Source organism: Amphibalanus amphitrite, unplaced genomic scaffold (genome assembly GCF_019059575.1).
Source record: "Amphibalanus amphitrite isolate SeventyFive unplaced genomic scaffold, NRLGWU_Aamphi_draft 000031F_arrow, whole genome shotgun sequence".
Lineage (NCBI taxonomy): Eukaryota > Metazoa > Arthropoda > Thecostraca > Balanomorpha > Balanidae > Amphibalanus > Amphibalanus amphitrite.
In genome coordinates this window covers 418,564-435,073 of record NW_024881527.1, presented here as the reverse complement: position 1 = coordinate 435,073, position 16,510 = coordinate 418,564, and the positions used below count along the sequence as shown (strand labels likewise).

General features: G+C 50.4%; 3 protein-coding genes across 8 annotated transcripts; 1 reads left to right on the top strand and 2 right to left on the bottom strand.

Moving 5' to 3' along the window:
* Positions 1-49: 49 nt before the first annotated feature.
* On the bottom strand, positions 50-1,232 carry LOC122367272 (thioredoxin domain-containing protein 17-like). Its single transcript, XM_043340227.1, has 3 exons — positions 1,085-1,232; positions 565-646; positions 50-197 (listed from the first exon to the last, which is right to left on the bottom strand). The coding sequence occupies exons 1-3, from the start codon at positions 1,230-1,232 to the stop codon at positions 50-52; spliced, it is 378 nt and encodes a 125-aa protein (XP_043196162.1).
* Positions 1,233-4,756: 3,524 nt separating this feature from the next.
* On the bottom strand, positions 4,757-8,604 carry LOC122367435 (heterogeneous nuclear ribonucleoprotein L-like). Its single transcript, XM_043340509.1, has 2 exons — positions 8,399-8,604; positions 4,757-7,357 (listed from the first exon to the last, which is right to left on the bottom strand). The coding sequence occupies exon 2, from the start codon at positions 7,341-7,343 to the stop codon at positions 5,745-5,747; it is 1,599 nt and encodes a 532-aa protein (XP_043196444.1). The 5' UTR covers positions 7,344-7,357; positions 8,399-8,604; the 3' UTR covers positions 4,757-5,744.
* A 170-nt stretch (positions 8,605-8,774) lies between these two features.
* LOC122367407 (beta-ureidopropionase-like) lies at positions 8,775-14,860 on the top strand. Of its 6 annotated transcripts, none has more exons than XM_043340478.1 (7): positions 8,775-8,835; positions 10,286-10,403; positions 10,677-10,781; positions 11,125-11,279; positions 11,602-11,696; positions 12,228-12,434; positions 12,902-14,860. In XM_043340478.1, the coding sequence occupies exons 2-7, from the start codon at positions 10,303-10,305 to the stop codon at positions 13,397-13,399; spliced, it is 1,161 nt and encodes a 386-aa protein (XP_043196413.1). In that variant the 5' UTR covers positions 8,775-8,835; positions 10,286-10,302; the 3' UTR covers positions 13,400-14,860. The 6 variants fall into 6 exon arrangements, with proteins under 6 accessions (XP_043196413.1, XP_043196405.1, XP_043196421.1 ...); XM_043340470.1 differs by having other exon boundaries at positions 8,795-8,803; XM_043340486.1 differs by having other exon boundaries at positions 8,806-8,822.
* The last annotated feature ends 1,650 nt before the right edge of the window (positions 14,861-16,510 follow it).

Sequence of the window (16,510 nt, the reverse complement as noted above, 5' to 3'; positions counted from 1 at the left end):
CCCTGAGGACACTGACTGTACAGTCGGCCCCAGATCTTCCCCAGCCCGCTCACTCAGAGAGCAGCATCTCCACAAGATCAGCCTTCATCAGCTGCTCCTCTGCCAGCCGTTCCGCGGTGCCCAGCTTCATCAGCGTCGGCACTGACTTCAGCCGAGTTCGCTCGTCGGTACGGAACACGCAGTTGGGGTCCTTCCAGCTGGACGAAGGTGGGGGGGGGGGGGGGGGGAGAGACTTGTTAAGAGGGGTTGATGCGAACGTAGTATTCTGTCAGTGAGTAGGCGTAATTCCGATCTCGGTGAACCATAAAGTGCATGAAACTTCACCGCTCGTTCTTCGTCCAAATACCCAAATGCCGATCTCGAGTGCGCGGGAACTCGATTTCCAATACAAGACTTAACTGATCAACAGCTGTTGTTGTTGATTGGGGCTTTAGGGCGCGCAGACTACTAAGGTCATTTTGCGCCCAGTAGCAGCTGTCCCGTATTTACAACCCATTATGCCTTCGTCAAACGACTACACACGTCAAAAAGTCCGCCCTTTGCTTCCCCGGCCCCGCTACTCACAAGTCACGCGGTCCGACGGACACATGCACGAAGACGGCATCTTCCGGCGCGGAGGCGAGTGCCTTCTCAATCACCGGCTCAGCTGCAAAGGGAAATCAGAAAGGACGTGTCAGAACTCAGGGTCTTGAAACACCGATCAGTGGACAAAACCTAATAGGAAGTAGTCACTAACATTACAGTTGGATAGAGCATAACAGGAAGACATCATATCTGTAGAGTTTCCGCTCCTAACTACATGGACGCTGCTGCATAACTGCTGTCCCCTGACACTGCAAAACGACGAAGACAGCGCGGACACCATGGCTCACTGGCAAAACGTACATCGAGCTACACATATGTTTGCTGTAAAGACGTAAGACATAGACGTGTTATGGGCTGATCATTGTTCGTCATTGCAGTGGGCAACAGCGTCACCACTCACCGTCGTCCGTCACCACTAACGCAGTCGGGGCCAGTATCACCACTGATACCACTGTCACCACTACACTGATGGACAGAGCACCAGATTGTCACCACTCACCACTGACGCAGTCGGGGCACCAGCTGTGCCCGGTGGCCGGGTCCACGGAGCCGCTGAACAGTATGAACACATCCTTATCGGAGCCGTTCAGCTCGGAGTACACCTGCTCGAACGCGGCGAACCCCTCGACCTGACGCCGCTGCACCATCGCTGCCGCTGCTGGAGACCACGCTGGGGACTATGACGCCCGCCTGGAACATCGGCAGGTGTCACACAGGGGACTGGGCCGAGAGGTGGCACACGGGGAGCCGCCAGGTGAAATAAAGTTGATAAGCCATAAAGATTCGCAAAGATAGAGCGGTCTATGGCTTGGCCGGACATGTGTGTTGCCGTGTGCGATTAATGACGAACTGATATTCCGGATATTTCAACTGGAAACGTTCCACCACAAAATATGCTGCATTGTGCACAGGCCTCTTAAGTTTAAACCCCAAAAGCACTTTTCTTTATCTTTGGTTTCAAACAAAGAGCATACAGATTAAAGGCATTCAGTCAGGGGAGGTTGGAAGAAACACTAGTGACTTTCAGTCACTAAACGCACAACAGCACACACATGTCTCGACCTTCCACACGACCATTAATCGCAAAAGCGAACAACTTTTGCCGATGATCAGATGGAAAAGGAATGATCAGGAATACAGATAAAGATTAATCATTTCCGTGGCCAGCAAGAAATGGTGGCCAGAAGGCTGAGAACAATCGGTGCTTTGAAGTAATTTTGTGTGGTGACTGGATAACGGCGAGCACTGAGCACCAAAATGCAAGAAGATAAGGTGGAAGTGTGAAGCGCCACTGTCCCTGGTCATCTGCTTATTGTGACTGATTGACAAATGGCTGCGATAGTGAATGTGGGCATGGATAATTGAAGACAGGACATCACCAGACATCAGCATTATACCGACGTGAGTAGACGTGACTACTGACTACAACATTGCCTGTGCCTACCCCACTGTACCCATCGAGCTTCGGCGAGCTTTCTAGCCCATCGCCGAGGGAAGCTGAAACATGCATTTGAGGATAAATGTTCCAGTAATCGCATATAGCCCACAAGTTAAGAATTTATCTGCGAAATGCGATGTCTCAAAGATGCATTAGTCATAGCTTGTCGCGCTGGGGTCTGCCAATGCATGTCAGAAGCTGGAGCGGCACCCTAGCTTACTGTACTAAGACGCTGCGGTGGCAGGGAGGTGCGTGCTCCGCTGCAGGGTCAGTTCGCGGGCGGCACTGGCCGGCGACACCGTACCTGGATGGTTGTGCTCGTGGCCGTGGCTGTGGCGCCGCAGTGACTCTAGTGCTGGCACACCGTGTGGCTGCCGCGGCGGACCCGTGTGGAAGACCGGCGAGGCTCCGTGCGCCCTCGTGGCAGGTGCAGACTGATACTGGGTGCAGGTAAGGAGCTGGGTGCATATTTGATTGGATGGACACCAGGGCAGGGTACACGATGCAAATTGGATTGAGTACAGACGGGGACTGTACAAAGACTGCGACTGGGCATAGACTGAGCATGAATCAAGACTAAAAATGGGCATAGATCGGTACTGGGCATTGGCATTAGGTGAACGGGTAAAGGATGAAAATGGCCATACACTGGAGGAAGTAGACAAAAATGGGGAATAGGTACAGTTTAATTACTGCGTTGAATAGGAGTTTGACACTTTACAGTGGACAAGGCACCACACGCTGAGACTAGGTGCAGACTAGACTGGGTGAAAACACGATTTAGTACGGTTTGTGACTGGGTAACTGGGTACGGATGCAGACTGGAAGTGACTGGGTGCAGACTGAACTGGGGGCAGACTGGGGACTGGCGCAGACTGAACTGGAGGCAGTTTGAGCAGCCGGTGTCCTGGCAATAGGGGTGTGGTTGACACGGGTGCAGGTCTTCATCAGTGTTCACTGTTCACTGCGCGGCCGCCCACTGTTTATGAGCCGGTCGAGGCGGCTGGAGCCGGGTCTCTCGCTTGGCCCGCTGTTCTGTGAGCCTGTCCACAGTGGAGTGCCGCACTCTGGTGACTGTCGGGACCCAGTGCCTCGCGCCCTGAGTTCCCTGGGCGTCTGGTGGTGCCGGCTGATGAGTGCTCCTGTGATCTGGATCTGTCAAAGCTCGTCTGGTGGCAGACGCGCATGTGACCTGGCAACTGGGAATCAGCATGGTAATGTTATGCATGGTGAGATGATAATGCAGCACAGTTCAATGCACACGATGTAAATGTCAGATGCGGTGAGAATTATCAGTAATGAGACATGCTGTAACAATGCGTTGATAATGCGATGACAGCGTAACATGTTGCAATAGAAGCATCAGCTAATGCAATGACAATGTATCAGAATGTCCAATAGTATGATTGTGAAGCGTAATAAAGGTATCTACGGTACGAGTACAATATGTTACCGTGTACTGTAGTGCGGCTGGTGCTGCGGCGAACGGTACTGGAACTGGCACTGGACTGGTCTAGCTGACGAACTGGAGTGGTCTGGTTGACGAACTGGAGTGATTATTCAGCTGCTGCTGCTGCCAAGTGCCAGCCGGGAGCTGGTGGGATTGAGTGACCGACTCAGGTGCCGACTGACAGCTCAGTGGTCTGCAGTGAGTGGTCACAGAGCTGCTGCTGCTGTCCTGAACTGGTCGCCCCATAGCCATACCCTTGCGTCTTCACTATGCATGGCGTAGTAACCCTGAACTAAAACTCAATAACCTAAATCGCTGTAACGCTGCTAATTTAGCGTAGATCCCGCCTTTGCATTTTCGAGCTAAAGGCCTGTCGCTGAACGCACGATAAGACACGCCTACCCACTACACTCAGATCGCGTACTTATCATGTAGTAAGTAGTTACAAAAACACAAATCTCAGTACCTACCGAAGATAAGCGATCGTGATCATCGACCGCAGGCCGGGTCTCAGACAACGTCCGTATCAGTCAAGACTCAAGACGCTCCACTGGATCTATCGCGCTTACAAGCTGCCTATTCGAATCACTATTTTCCCAGGAAGTATCCGTTTGGATAGGGCCCAAAGAAGCGTGCCGAAACTGTTTTGTAGCGGTGAGAAATCTATGCAAAGGTCCGTATGTGTATCTGCAAAATGCAGCAAAAAGAATAAATGCAGCGCAAATAAGATGGGTTGAAATGGATAACATCTTAATGAGACAAATAAAAGTAAGAAGGTGCGCGTCACCAATGAATGAGGCAATAAGTAATACGATAACTCAACTATGTAATTTATGGAATATTGAGTGGTTGTCGCCTGAAATTCATCACTTTCTCATCCGCCAATTACAGTGAATCGGCATCACGTTAGGGCCTTGGGCCTCACGCACTTCTGACGAACACTTCATTTTACGCGTCCGCGTCTCTGCCTCGGCCCATTAAACGTTTGAATTTATCCCCTCCCTCTTCGGGCCCCACCCACCTGCATAAGTAATAACACGTCTGAACCAGAGAGCCACGCCACCCACTAAAAACGGTGTTATCCGACATCCGCGATATCCCCTCCCCCCACGTCCAAATATGTGATCAATCTAGGCATGTCTAAATACGTGCAACTGCCCCGCCCAATAAACGAGCCGGAATCCGTGTCGCTGTCCCACCTAGAAACATGTCAGTCGTGATCCTGCCCCACAACTAGCCATAGCGTCAGAATCCGTGCCCCTGTCCCACCCAGAAAACATGTGTAAGCCGGCAGAGAGTGTAATGATCTGGCGCCACATGACAGTGTTACAAATTGACATGACAGGGAGGTGTTCGGTGCACCGTCAGCTCGTAAGTGATTCTGTATCCTGACGACGCACCAGTCAGTGTGAACAAAACCGCCAACGCGGACCGCCAGCGAGTGTGGTCTGTGAGACCGGACCGGTTCGCGTGACAGGTGGGAGCACATGCGCGGCTGGGTGGTCAGAATGGCGCGTCTCACGCAGTACGATACAGTGGATGGTTTGTCCGAGTCAGATGACAGTATGAGGCTGCAGCGTGTAACTACTTGCGCTCGTTCTCGCGTACATTGTCAAGCTGTCCGTGACCAGAGCAGTATTTTTCGAATGCTGCTTCTGTCCTGAACGGGAGAGTGAAGGATGTTGAAATTTGAATAGATATTATGTTTAACCCTATACAAAAAGCAATTAATAGGAAGTTAACGATTATAAGCGGCAAGAACAGGAAAGCTAATCAGGGGTGAATTTTTATCACTATACAACGAAATGGATGACTCAAATGGATGAAGTCAAAAATGGAAGGGCATCCGAACATGGGAGACATACAACACAAATGACGAACATCTATGGAGACTGCTCCTCTCCGCACACTATCCTAGGTTTCGCCGAGGCCTCCCGCAGACAGCTGGAGCCTCTACGGGGGCTCCGGCAGGTGGCCGACCCGCCCCAAAATGAGTCCAATGTCGGCGAGTAAAACTACCCAATCCGCACTTTCGACGAACCGTTCGGACGTCCCCGGTCGGTGGTTCGCAAATGACCATCCCAAATGATACTGTGGCACCTAGTTTTCCGTGCGCGACCCAGAGATGAATGATGACCCGCGATTGGGATAAGTTGGAGCCGGCGCGGCTCGGCAGGACAAAACTTTGTCCGCCGAGCGACTACATCTACCCCGCCCGAGTGGGGCGCCCCGAGCGGGCGCTCTAGGGCGCAGCGCGACCACACCTGGCGTCTAGTAGTACTGGTCGCCGTCGTCGCCGCCGCGGCCGCGGTCATCCCGGTCGTCACCGCGACCGCCGCGCCCCTCGCGCGGTCCGCCGCCGCCGCCGCGCGTGCTCGAGAAGCACAGCTTCAGCGTGTAGGGGAACTTGCTGTTGGAGTGCGGCACCGGCAGGTGGTTGATGACGGCTAGGCCTTCGACGGCCTCGGCCACCGAGGAGAACTCCATCAGGCCGCTGCAGCTACGCTCCGAGCGCGCCGGGAACATTTTGATGCTCTCGGGCGGCGCTAGCTCGTGGCTGGTGAACAGCTCGTTAATCTCGTCGTTGGACATGCCCGGCGGCATGTTGTAGAAGTGCAGGATGCGCGACGGCCCCTGGATGCGGTTCTTGCTGGCCTTGGCAGGGTCCAGGAAGCGGTTGTTGCGGTTGCGCGAGTAGTCGCCGTAGCTGGACGTGCCGTCGGGCAGAGTGTGCGGCTGCTGTACCTCGTTCAGGTACGGCTGCTTGCTGTAGCTCAGCTGCATCCGGCAGCCGAAGAACTCGACGCTGTTCAGGTTAGCCAGCGCGCGCTCCACAGCGATGGCGTCCTCCAGCTGGATCATAGCGCAGCCCTCCTTCGTCTTGAGGAACTTGATGCGCACCACGTTGCCGTACTGACAGAAGATGTTGAACAGCCGATCGGGGTTCATGCGGTCCTTGTCCATATCGTACACCATGAGGACGGCGCCCTGCTGCGGCCCGCCGCCGCCGCCGCCGCCGCCCATTCCCATGCCGCCGGCCACACGGTCGTCTCGGCCCCCGCGCCGGTCTCCCATGCGGCCGCCGTAGTCCTGGACGGGTCCACCGTACCCGCCGCCGCCGCCACGGCCGCCGTAGTCTGAGCCGCCGCCACGGCCGCCGTAGTCTGAGCCGCCGCCGCGGCCGCCGTAGTCGGATCCGCCGCCGCCGCCGCCGCCCATGTAGCGGTCCGAGACGCCGCCGTAGCCGCGGTCGGCGCCGCCGCCGTATCCGCCGCGATCCGAGAGCGGCGCGGCCATCCGGGAGCCGCGCATCGGCTCGGCTGGCGGCAGGCCGCGCGGCTCGGGCACGTACCCTCCGCCGCCGCCGCCACCACCGAACGCCGCCGGCGGCTCGGGCAGCAGCGGCGCCTTCTTGACGGGCGGCACGTCCATCTCCTGACCGGGCCCGGGCACTGTGTAGTCCCAGCTGCGCTGGTCGTTACGGCTCACGTTCAGCCGCTCCGGCTTGGCGAACTCGATTTTGAGCGTGCAGCAGCCCGAGTAGATGTCGGCGCCGTTGAGCGCCTCGCGGACGGCGCACGCCGCCTCCACCGACTCGAACTCGATCATCGCCTGGACGCCGTTCTTCTGGAAGATGACGATGCGGATGACGCGCGCGTGCGGCGAGCAGATGGTGTGCAGAATGTCCACCGTGATCGGGTACACCGGGTTCATCACGGTGAACAGCAGGATGTGGTTAGGCGGCATCGGTTCGAAGTCCTTGCGCTTGCGCGGCGGGCCGTGTCCGCCGTGCATGCTGTCGCCGTGGCTTCCCATCTCGTCGGAGCGATGCCTCTTGCCGCCGTAGCCTTCCATCTGCATGCCGTTCATGCCAGGCCGGAGATCTGCAAGGACGGACGGCCGGTCGACACACGCTCGCTCTCGGGACGGCTCGGGTCGGCGCGCAGTCCGGCCAGAGTCGGGCGGGTCACCTTTCCCGCACCGGCGGCAGATGTTGCTGCTCCCGTCCGAGAGTCCACACAAACACCCTATGACATCATGAATATAGAATAGTATTGTAAGTTAATCCTATGTTTATCCTATAAACATCTGGCCACATTTTATTCTTTCAGGCATATGATAAGTACCTATGGTGGAAAACAAGCCTCATAATGATGAGCATAAGTAAATAGATATTGCCTTCAAGGATTGAACTTTAACAAACAGGTGAAATCCCTCTTTTGCACCCTAGGTTACATGTGGTCAGGTGAAGCTTATATATGTTTTGTATAAGAAGTATTACAAGTATCAATGTGTTATCTCCCTTGTTAAGCTTAGGAGGATGTGTGCTTCCTACCATGTTCTTATTTTGCCAATTTGTCCAGTTAAAGAGGGTGAAAAAGGGAAAATGACCTTCAAATTGATTCATGGACTAGTTTGAACTTGTTTCATAGAGTAACTAACAAATCAAGATCTAATCAACTGATATGAAAATGATGATAATTAGGTACATATTTCAACAGTGGCAACTGGCAAGTAGCTTTCCTGTCATGCATTCTCACATTGCTGCACCCAGCCAATTGTATTTATTTAATTATTTTCTAAGATTGTTATCAAAATTCCCATTAGCATCCAGGTATTTACTACACAGAACGTCAAATTAAGATCACTTTCCGCACAGTCTGAGCATTCCGTGTTAACAATAACTGGCAGTCCATTAATTTAACCAATTGCGCAAAATCAGTTGTTTAAATACTCTTGAATGCTCAATTTTTTGAAATCATTGGAACCAAACCTACAAAAAACTAAATGGGGTCTGGAGAGGACAGACAAGCTCGAGAAACACGGGGCCGCTCGCTTGAGCCTTGGAAGCCGCTGAGGCCGTGGGTCCGTGGGTCCCTAAGTTCAAGTTTTCAAAAATAACATCAACATTGATTGATACATACCGATGCGTTTAGGTCGTTTGCTTGTCTTGAGCCTTCGAAGATAATAATTTCCTTTAAAAAACGTACAAATCCGGCTATAATGACAACCAATCGCACCACAAGCGGAACGGCAACAGAAAAGACTGCCGGGACGCCGGACACATTTTCATTAACTTCCGGTAAGGGATGGTTGACAACCTAAAATCACGTGACCTATTGGAAATATATTAGATATCCTTTTTTATTGAGTTTGATGACATTTCTACAAAACGTTTTTTGCTGTTTTCTTAAATTCTAGAAACAAAGTTTTATTCGAATTGAAACAAATAACATTAAAACACTCCAGCAAATATCTCATTTTTGAAATCCACGTGATCAACTACCAGAAAAAAATTATATACGAATGTAGCGCACGTAGCCAAGCACGTAGCGCATTGGAACTATTGTAACATATAAAGGTGTTTTGGCCTAAATCACTAATAATTCCACTTATTTGAAAATAACATTTGCGTGGGTTTCCCTATTCTGCCTTAAAAAGTGGCCACCGGTCTCGCTTCACGAGCCGGAAAGCCTCCTTGCGAGGCCGAGGATATGGGCCTGTTCCAGCGCCTCCAGAAACCTCCAGAAAGCTCCAGAAAGCTCTAGAATCCTCCAGAGAGCGTTCCAGCGCCTCCAGAAAGCTCCAGAAAGCTCTCGCCAAAGCTCCAGAAACCTCCAGTAGCCTCCAGAGAGTTGAGAGGTCCAAATTTCTCTGGAGGCTCTGGTCTACAATTATGGTGCACATGTGACAATCACGAATGTAAACAAAGGACATTTGACTGATTATTTTACAACTTGAATGTAAAGAAAATTACATTGCTATAATTTTATTTATCTTTTTAACTAAAATTGAAAACAAATTTTGCGTTTCAAGAGAGAACAATCGTCATTCTTTTGGTATCTATGACGCCAATCTCCAGAAATCTCCAGATTGCGTTCCAGCGCCTCCAGTAAAACCTCTGGTAGAGCCTCCAGTCAAGAATTTCTTCTGGAGGCGCTGGAACAGGCCCTATATAAGGCCACTAAAAAAAGGCCCTATATATCAAGGCTATATAAACCCTATATTGATATACCGTGTAGATCAAGGTGCAGATCGCATTATAAAAGAAATAAACCTCGTGAATTGTGGAGCCTCGTAAGCAACTCATAAGCAGCAAAAAAATAAACCATATGAGAACGTGTCAGTGCGGTTTTATTATGTTCCACGGACATTTCAATTTTGATGGAAACAGTCAACGCGTGAAGGTTAAATATTATATTTTTTCCTATCATGTTTAAAGATCCTTCAAAGGTTGTTGCTCTGAAATTTGCAATACAAATCAAATCAAAGCATTTTATAATTTATTTTGTTTGGTTGCCACAAATGATGATTGCTTGCCTTTATTTTTTCTATGATAAATAATTGAATAATAAACCTATGGACCCACTGGCGTCTTTTCCGCTTTATTGTTTAATAAGTGCAGATTGTATTTTGCATGGTTGGTTAAGACTTAAGTTGATATGCACAGCATTAAAAGTAGATCAAGATAGGTACCTACCTACTGAGGGCATATTAAATGGAGAAACAATCACAAATCTGTTGTAGGCCAGACCCAGTCCATGGCATAATTAGTGTTCTTACTCTTTTTCAAATTTTGATCTGCATGGTAAATGTAGCATTACCTATCAGTTGAGTTTTGGCTAACCATTCCAACTTTCATCTTGATTCTGGAAAGCTGTTTGTTGTGTGCTCTTTTTTCAGTTTCCAGACTTGGAAAAATCTAGGTTTTTGTTGGCATGTCCTGATACACTGAATATATCCACCATTATTTTGTTCGATGTTTTGTTTTGTTTTTGCAGAAATGTATGCATAATGCTCACATTTTTCAGATCATACATTTTTCAACATGGGTGATGTCATCAAGAGTGTTGAAGATGTTTTGAACAACAGATTGGAGGGAAATGAGCTCTCAGAAGTGAAAAGGATCTTGTATGGAAAAGACCTTGAGTGAGTAAATACATACTAGTTAGTATCATTCACATTTGTCATTTTCCAATCCATGATAGTTGACTAGGATATGTTATAATTTTTTTCACAATTTCATTCAAATTTGTTTGTCATATATGGCTGTTAAAATTGGAATGTGTGCAACAATTAGATGGTTCAACAGTAATGTAGGCTGACAATGGTGTGTTCACAGTTGCTCATTGATGATTGATATAATAACAGTGATATGCACCACATTTTCATCTGCACAAATGGCGCCATTTCTCCTGACAGGAAGCTGGATCTGCCAACTGAAGCCAGGGCGGAGGCGGAGAAGGGCTCGTTCGAGCTGGCCGGCTACCGGTTCACCGCCCTGACGGAGTCGACCCGGCCGCCCCGGTAGGTTCACGCTCATGTCACGGATGTATGAACGACCGCTGCATGTCAAGCCTCTGTGATAAATGGCAACTAACGGAGGTGGAGGCAGGCGCAAGATGCTCAGGCGAAATCGATCGCGTTTATCGTGACATACAATACAGCTCTGCATGTACATGTTATGTACAACACATTCCTTTTACAGTCAGCTGTTCCAGCATCCACCATTGGTGTTCACTCCTTGGCTTAGGGATCGATGTCTCGATTAGCTGCCGCTGAACTTTCGTACATACGTCTCCCTCGCCCTAGTCTTTCATACGTCCTAGGGAAGTGCGTCTCACCCGTCCCCTCTGCACCCCGTCCACAGCGTGGTGCGAGCCGCCGTGATCCAGAACCAGATCGTGCTGCCGACCACGGCGCCAGTGGCCGACCAGCGGCAGGCCATCTGGAACCGAGTGGCCGAGATGATAGCCACGGCCGCCCGCTGTCGAGTCAACGTCATCTGTCTACAGGAGGCCTGGAGTGAGTGGACTGCGGAGTGCGGGTGGCCAGTGGCAGGGAAAGAAATTTCTATCAAATCAAGGGGCGTTCAGAGGAGCCTGAGTGGGAATGAAGGTCTTGGGATTTTGTGGTCGTGACTGAGGGAGTTTTTTTTCTGAAAAGGATTAAAGTAGTCTGACCGAGTTTGATTTTGTAAGTATGTATCCATCGTTGTTGCGTCGATCACGCATTGTGTCACCACGCTGTCAAACATGTCTGGGTGCCGTTAAAGCTGCCCTGCTCAGTCCGGAAGCGTCCACGTGACACTGTTTGCGATGTAACCTAGCCTCGTCCCGTCCCGCAGCCATGCCGTTCGCGTTCTGCACCCGCGAGAAGCAGCCTTGGTGCGAGTTCGCCGAGAGTGCCGAAGATGGACCGACCACGCACTTTTTGCAAGATGTGAGCACGCTTTTGTTCATAAGGGGAGCTATTTATACGATTAAAATAAAATGCACTGCACAGATAACTTGCAGTATTAAATTTGAAAGTTCAGGACTCTATGAGTCGAAGAGTCTAGATTAAGCATCCAGCACAATATTCCTCCTATTGTTTTAGCTTATATAAAACCTGGCTCGTCGATTTTCAGGGGTCATAGATTGCAATTTGTAAGCGCCTTCGCATTGATAAGCTATCGTTGTTGCTACCCGTGCGCCCGACAATCATAGCGTTTTTTTTTCGGTACTTGCGTGTATAGCGAGCTGCTTAGACATGGGTAACTTGTTACATTAATGTTTATTTACCTGGTACCTAGCTAGCTCTGTAATAGATGTGTAGAGGTCATGTGTGGCTTATGCATGCTAGTGTGTAGAATCCTGTTGTTGATCATTTATAATTATCGGTAGCCATCCGTAGCGTTCTCTGCTTCGCTTCAGCACCCCGTTCAGAACCATCTGACCCAACTGACGCCGTCCGTCCCTCTCCCGTCCGCAGCTGGCGGCCAAGCACAACATGGTGATCATCTCGCCGATCCTGGAACGTGACGAAGCGCACGGTGACGTTCTGTGGAACACGGCTGTCATCATCTCCAACCACGGCCACGTCATCGGCAAGTCGCGCAAGAACCACATCCCGCGCGTGGGCGACTTCAACGAGTCTACCTACTACATGGAGAGCAACCTGGGACACCCCGTGTTTCAGGTGGGTGAGGGATGCCGGCTGGCAGGACACACATTTGGGAGCCATAGGGCGTGTTCGCTGTCTCCCGGGCGACGAAGATTCTACGTCGTTCGGCCATTCCCGTTCGATAGCCGCATCCCAGCCCCCGCCGACCTCGAACGCCATTGGCCGGACGACGTAGAATCTTCATCGTCCGGGAGACATCGGGTCCGGCCATAACCTTCGCAGTGCTCACCACCAAACCGCACCCCTGTCGGCGTACTAACTATGTACTTTTGGCTATGGTGATCACCTCACCGGATGATCTTGGCTATGTACATTTGGCCTTGGCCGTAGTTACTTCACGACTCGCCAGGTTTTATTGTAGGCGGCGCTTTTCGCCAAGCGGTGAGCCAGTGTCGTGCCTTCGGTACCCATCGGCGGCAGTTGGTAATCGCTATGTTCGATCAATCTGTCCCAGAACTAGCGAACACTCTGCCTTCCCTCAGACGGAGTTCGGTAAGATCGGTGTCAACATCTGCTATGGCCGTCACATGCCGCAAAACTGGATGGCCTACGGTCTGAACGGCGCCGAGCTGGTGTTTAATCCCTCCGCCACCGTCGGAACGCTCAGCGAGCCCATGTGGGGCATCGAGGCGCGCAACGCTGCCATCGCAAACTCCTACTTCACCTTCGCCATCAACCGGGTCGGCACGGAGACATTCCCCAACGAGTTCACCTCGGCCGACGGCCGGCCGGCGCACCGCGACTTTGGCCACTTTTACGGCTCGAGCTATGTGGCCGCTCCAGACGCGAGCCGCACGCCGGGTCTGTCGCGCCTGTCGGACGGTCTGCTGGTGGCCGAGCTCGACCTGAACCTGTGTCGCCAGGTGCGCGACAGGTGGGGTCTGCGCATGAACCAGCGGCTGGAGCTGTACGCTGACACGCTGGCTCGCGCCGCCAACCCCGACTTCCAGCCGCAGGTGGTGTATGACTACTCCGGCTAGGTGGGGCTGTCCACTCCACCAACCGACTGACCAAGGACTCCGGACGGACCAGCACTTTGAACTTGGACTCTGAACTGGATACGCGGATAGGTTATGACGCCACGGCGGACGGCTGTTTGCTGCCTCTGAGACTGCCATTCAACTCGCAGGGACTGCTTCCCGGCCTGCCACTCATTAGACCGGTGCGCGTTCAGTGGGCTCATAGACGGCAGGTATTTTACGCTCATTCAGACTGGATTCAAGATGGGTATGTATGGGAAAGGTATGAGGTAAGGGGTTGGATAAGGAAACAGAAGCCCTACAAAAAATACCCCAGCTTTGGGGTCGGCCATGCGACGCGTGCAGCGTAGTAAAAACGAAAGATCTGATGTTATTTCCAGTTGTCAAGGAGCGGAATGTATGCATTTTATGACAGTGCCAGCTTTTGACTTTCCAGCATGGCATAAGCATAACAATACGCCATTGTTAAAACGTTATGTGGAGATTCTTCATCTAGATGAGTCTCTAGCAGGTTAGCTCAATAACCACTCGAGGGATATTTGTCCTTAACTTGTATTTTGTACACTGAATGAACCCATTCCGAGGGTCAAGGGCAGTTAGAACTACTATCTCGCTCGAGAGCGTCAGCGGACTGATAACGAGGACGTACGGTATTGGGACCAAAACTGTAAATGGCCATGACAGCGGTTTTCTTAGTTCTAGGTGTGATGTGCCGTGAAATATGACCCGCTATCGGATGTGAGATCTTATTTGGGATCATGCCGTAACTGCGAGACTATCTAGGGCTTACAGTTGGTTCGTTTTGTCGGTTTAGTGTGGGTAGATCAGGTGGGAGCTTCCTGGTATAACCAATAATCATGCATGCGGTGTACTTTTATATACTATGCTGTGCATGCCTCGGGGATTGCCGCGACTAATGGGACCTGTTTGCAATGCGATACGAAATTGGGTAGTCTACAAGGTCAAGTTGAAGCGTCCTTGCTTGAATTACGTGTCATCTTTGCTAAAAAGATCTTATGCGTGAAATCAAATGTCAACTGTGGACAAATCGTGCTAGCCACGCTTACCGAGATATTTCGTTGTGATATTTCGAGGCTAAACGAAATGAAGTATTTCTACAGGCATGTTGATTGATCGTGGGTAGGACATAAGGTGATGTGTCGCGATCTTTCAGCAACTTTTGTATCAACTGTGGTGCTGAATTATCCAAAAAGGTACTGGATGTTCTATGCAAGTGTTTCAAGGGGTACATATTTGTATATTAAAGGCATTTATTAGACTTTATTATATTTGCTATTATCGGAGAATGTTGACTGATGCAGCGATATTATAACGTGCAATGATGTGCGCAATGATGCATGTGTGCAAGCGATTCATGAGTTTCATAATAGTGTACCATATGCCTGTTACACTCCATTGTGCTCATGAACTTGTAGAAATAAATAGAACAATGCAAGCAATGCGCTCTGTTTCCCGCATTTTACAGTAATCAGCAGGCCGAAGTCTGAAAGGGTACCGTGGGGAGGGAGGATCAGGCAGGGCATTCGAACATGCGGTTCGAGTGCCCACCTAAAAGCTACATTGGCATCTTTGTTACGGGCATGAGAGTTGCAGGTAATGGCACGAAGCATTTCAGAAGATTGGTGGCTCGTGATAGCTATCGATGTGCGTTATGATTGCTAGTCAGCGATCAATGGCCATCAAGTCGTTGATTCAGGATGTGGCATTCGGATTGAAGTAAGTATTCAGGATGTGTCAAAGCATAGATAACAGAATTCATGTATGGTATCTACCTATGGTCATAGCAATCGCAAATTGATGGAGCCGGTGATCATACACGATTGTTTTGAGTCATTTCGGTCCCCTTCTTTATGACTGTCGTCTCCCGGAAGAATTTTGGAATGCATGCCCGGCCGTCTTTCGCTGAATGAATGCGTTGTGGCGTAAGAAGTCAAGTGTAGTTTATTCGCTAATATACCTACCTACTTTTTCCGATTCGCTTACATATTATCGCTTATTTCGTGAAATGTATTACATCAGAGATCTCAGCGGAAGCCGCCTCCTCAATCGATATCTGACTGGCCACCTTTCAGTTGAGTCTTGGAGAGGCCACTGAACGGAGCACAGGCTGCAGCAAACAGGATTTACAGGGGTGGTTCGGGACCTCATAACGCCATACCATCCACGTGTGGCTATGCATTCAATATGATCTCAAACGGTTGTCCCCTTCTCATGGTCCTTGCAACTTACATATGTCGAGGTAGGATTGTAGAAATGGACAGCGAGCAGCAGGATACCTATCCCGATTCTTTAACCCGCGCACCGACGGGGGGGGCGGATATCCGCCCCCCCCCCCCCTGAGGTTTTTCGCGAATAGCGGGAAAACCGCGGCGCGTAGCGCCGCGAAATTTGGTATGACTATTCCCCTATCAATTTTACACATGGTGTGCAAGTTTGAACCTCCTACCTTTCAAGGTCAGGTCACCAGGTCACTTTGAATGACCCAACCTCAAGTCACTTTTTTGCAACTTTGTCACCGTGCCAGAGCTACAGTAGATGTCGGAGGCCTTTGAAAGTCGCAGGATGTTATTAGGTCATTAGTAGCTACAATTTGTATATCTCGGAATTTTGATATCGGTGACCTAAGGTCAGGTCAATTTCGCGACCTCCCCATTATAAGTCAATGGGGGGAAAAATCAACTCCCTGTTTTTACCACTAAAACGGGTCGGAATGGCCCCATATACCATACATGACTTCATATACGATCAACCTTCACTACCTTGAGGTCTGTTTTGCTGTTGGGCAGCTGTGAGGTCATGTGACGTCATCAAAGGTCACCAAAGGTTTTTGGCCAATAACTCCGTACAGGAACAAGATACAGACGCGTGGATGGTCTCATTGTGTTCAGCTCGTCAAGACGCATCGAATGATATACATGATGACCTCGAGGTCACGTGACCTGAGGTCAACCTTTGACCTTGACCTTTCGAGGTCAACATATATATCATTCGATGCGGATTGACGAGAGGATCACGATGATGACCTTAGTTTGTTCCTATCTCGACTAATTCGAAAGTTATTCGAGAAAAACTCTCTCCATATTTAGCGCC

Excerpts from the sequence above, each read along its gene's own strand:
- LOC122367272 (XM_043340227.1), bottom strand. The coding sequence starts at position 1,232 with ATGGTGCAGCGGCGTCAGGTCGAGGGGTTCGCCGCGTTCGAGCAGGTG. Across the intron at positions 647-1,084 it reads GTGCCCCGACTGCGTCAGTG|CTGAGCCGGTGATTGAGAAG; the intron begins GTGAGTGGTGAC and ends TTCCCTTTGCAG. Across the intron at positions 198-564 it reads TCCGTCGGACCGCGTGACTT|CTGGAAGGACCCCAACTGCG; the intron begins GTGAGTAGCGGG and ends ACCTTCGTCCAG.
- LOC122367435 (XM_043340509.1), bottom strand. The coding sequence starts at position 7,343 with ATGAACGGCATGCAGATGGAAGGCTACGGCGGCAAGAGGCATCGCTCC.
- LOC122367407 (XM_043340478.1), top strand. The coding sequence starts at position 10,303 with ATGGGTGATGTCATCAAGAGTGTTGAAGATGTTTTGAACAACAGATTG. Across the intron at positions 10,404-10,676 it reads TTGTATGGAAAAGACCTTGA|GAAGCTGGATCTGCCAACTG; the intron begins GTGAGTAAATAC and ends TTCTCCTGACAG. Across the intron at positions 11,280-11,601 it reads CTGTCTACAGGAGGCCTGGA|CCATGCCGTTCGCGTTCTGC; the intron begins GTGAGTGGACTG and ends CCCGTCCCGCAG.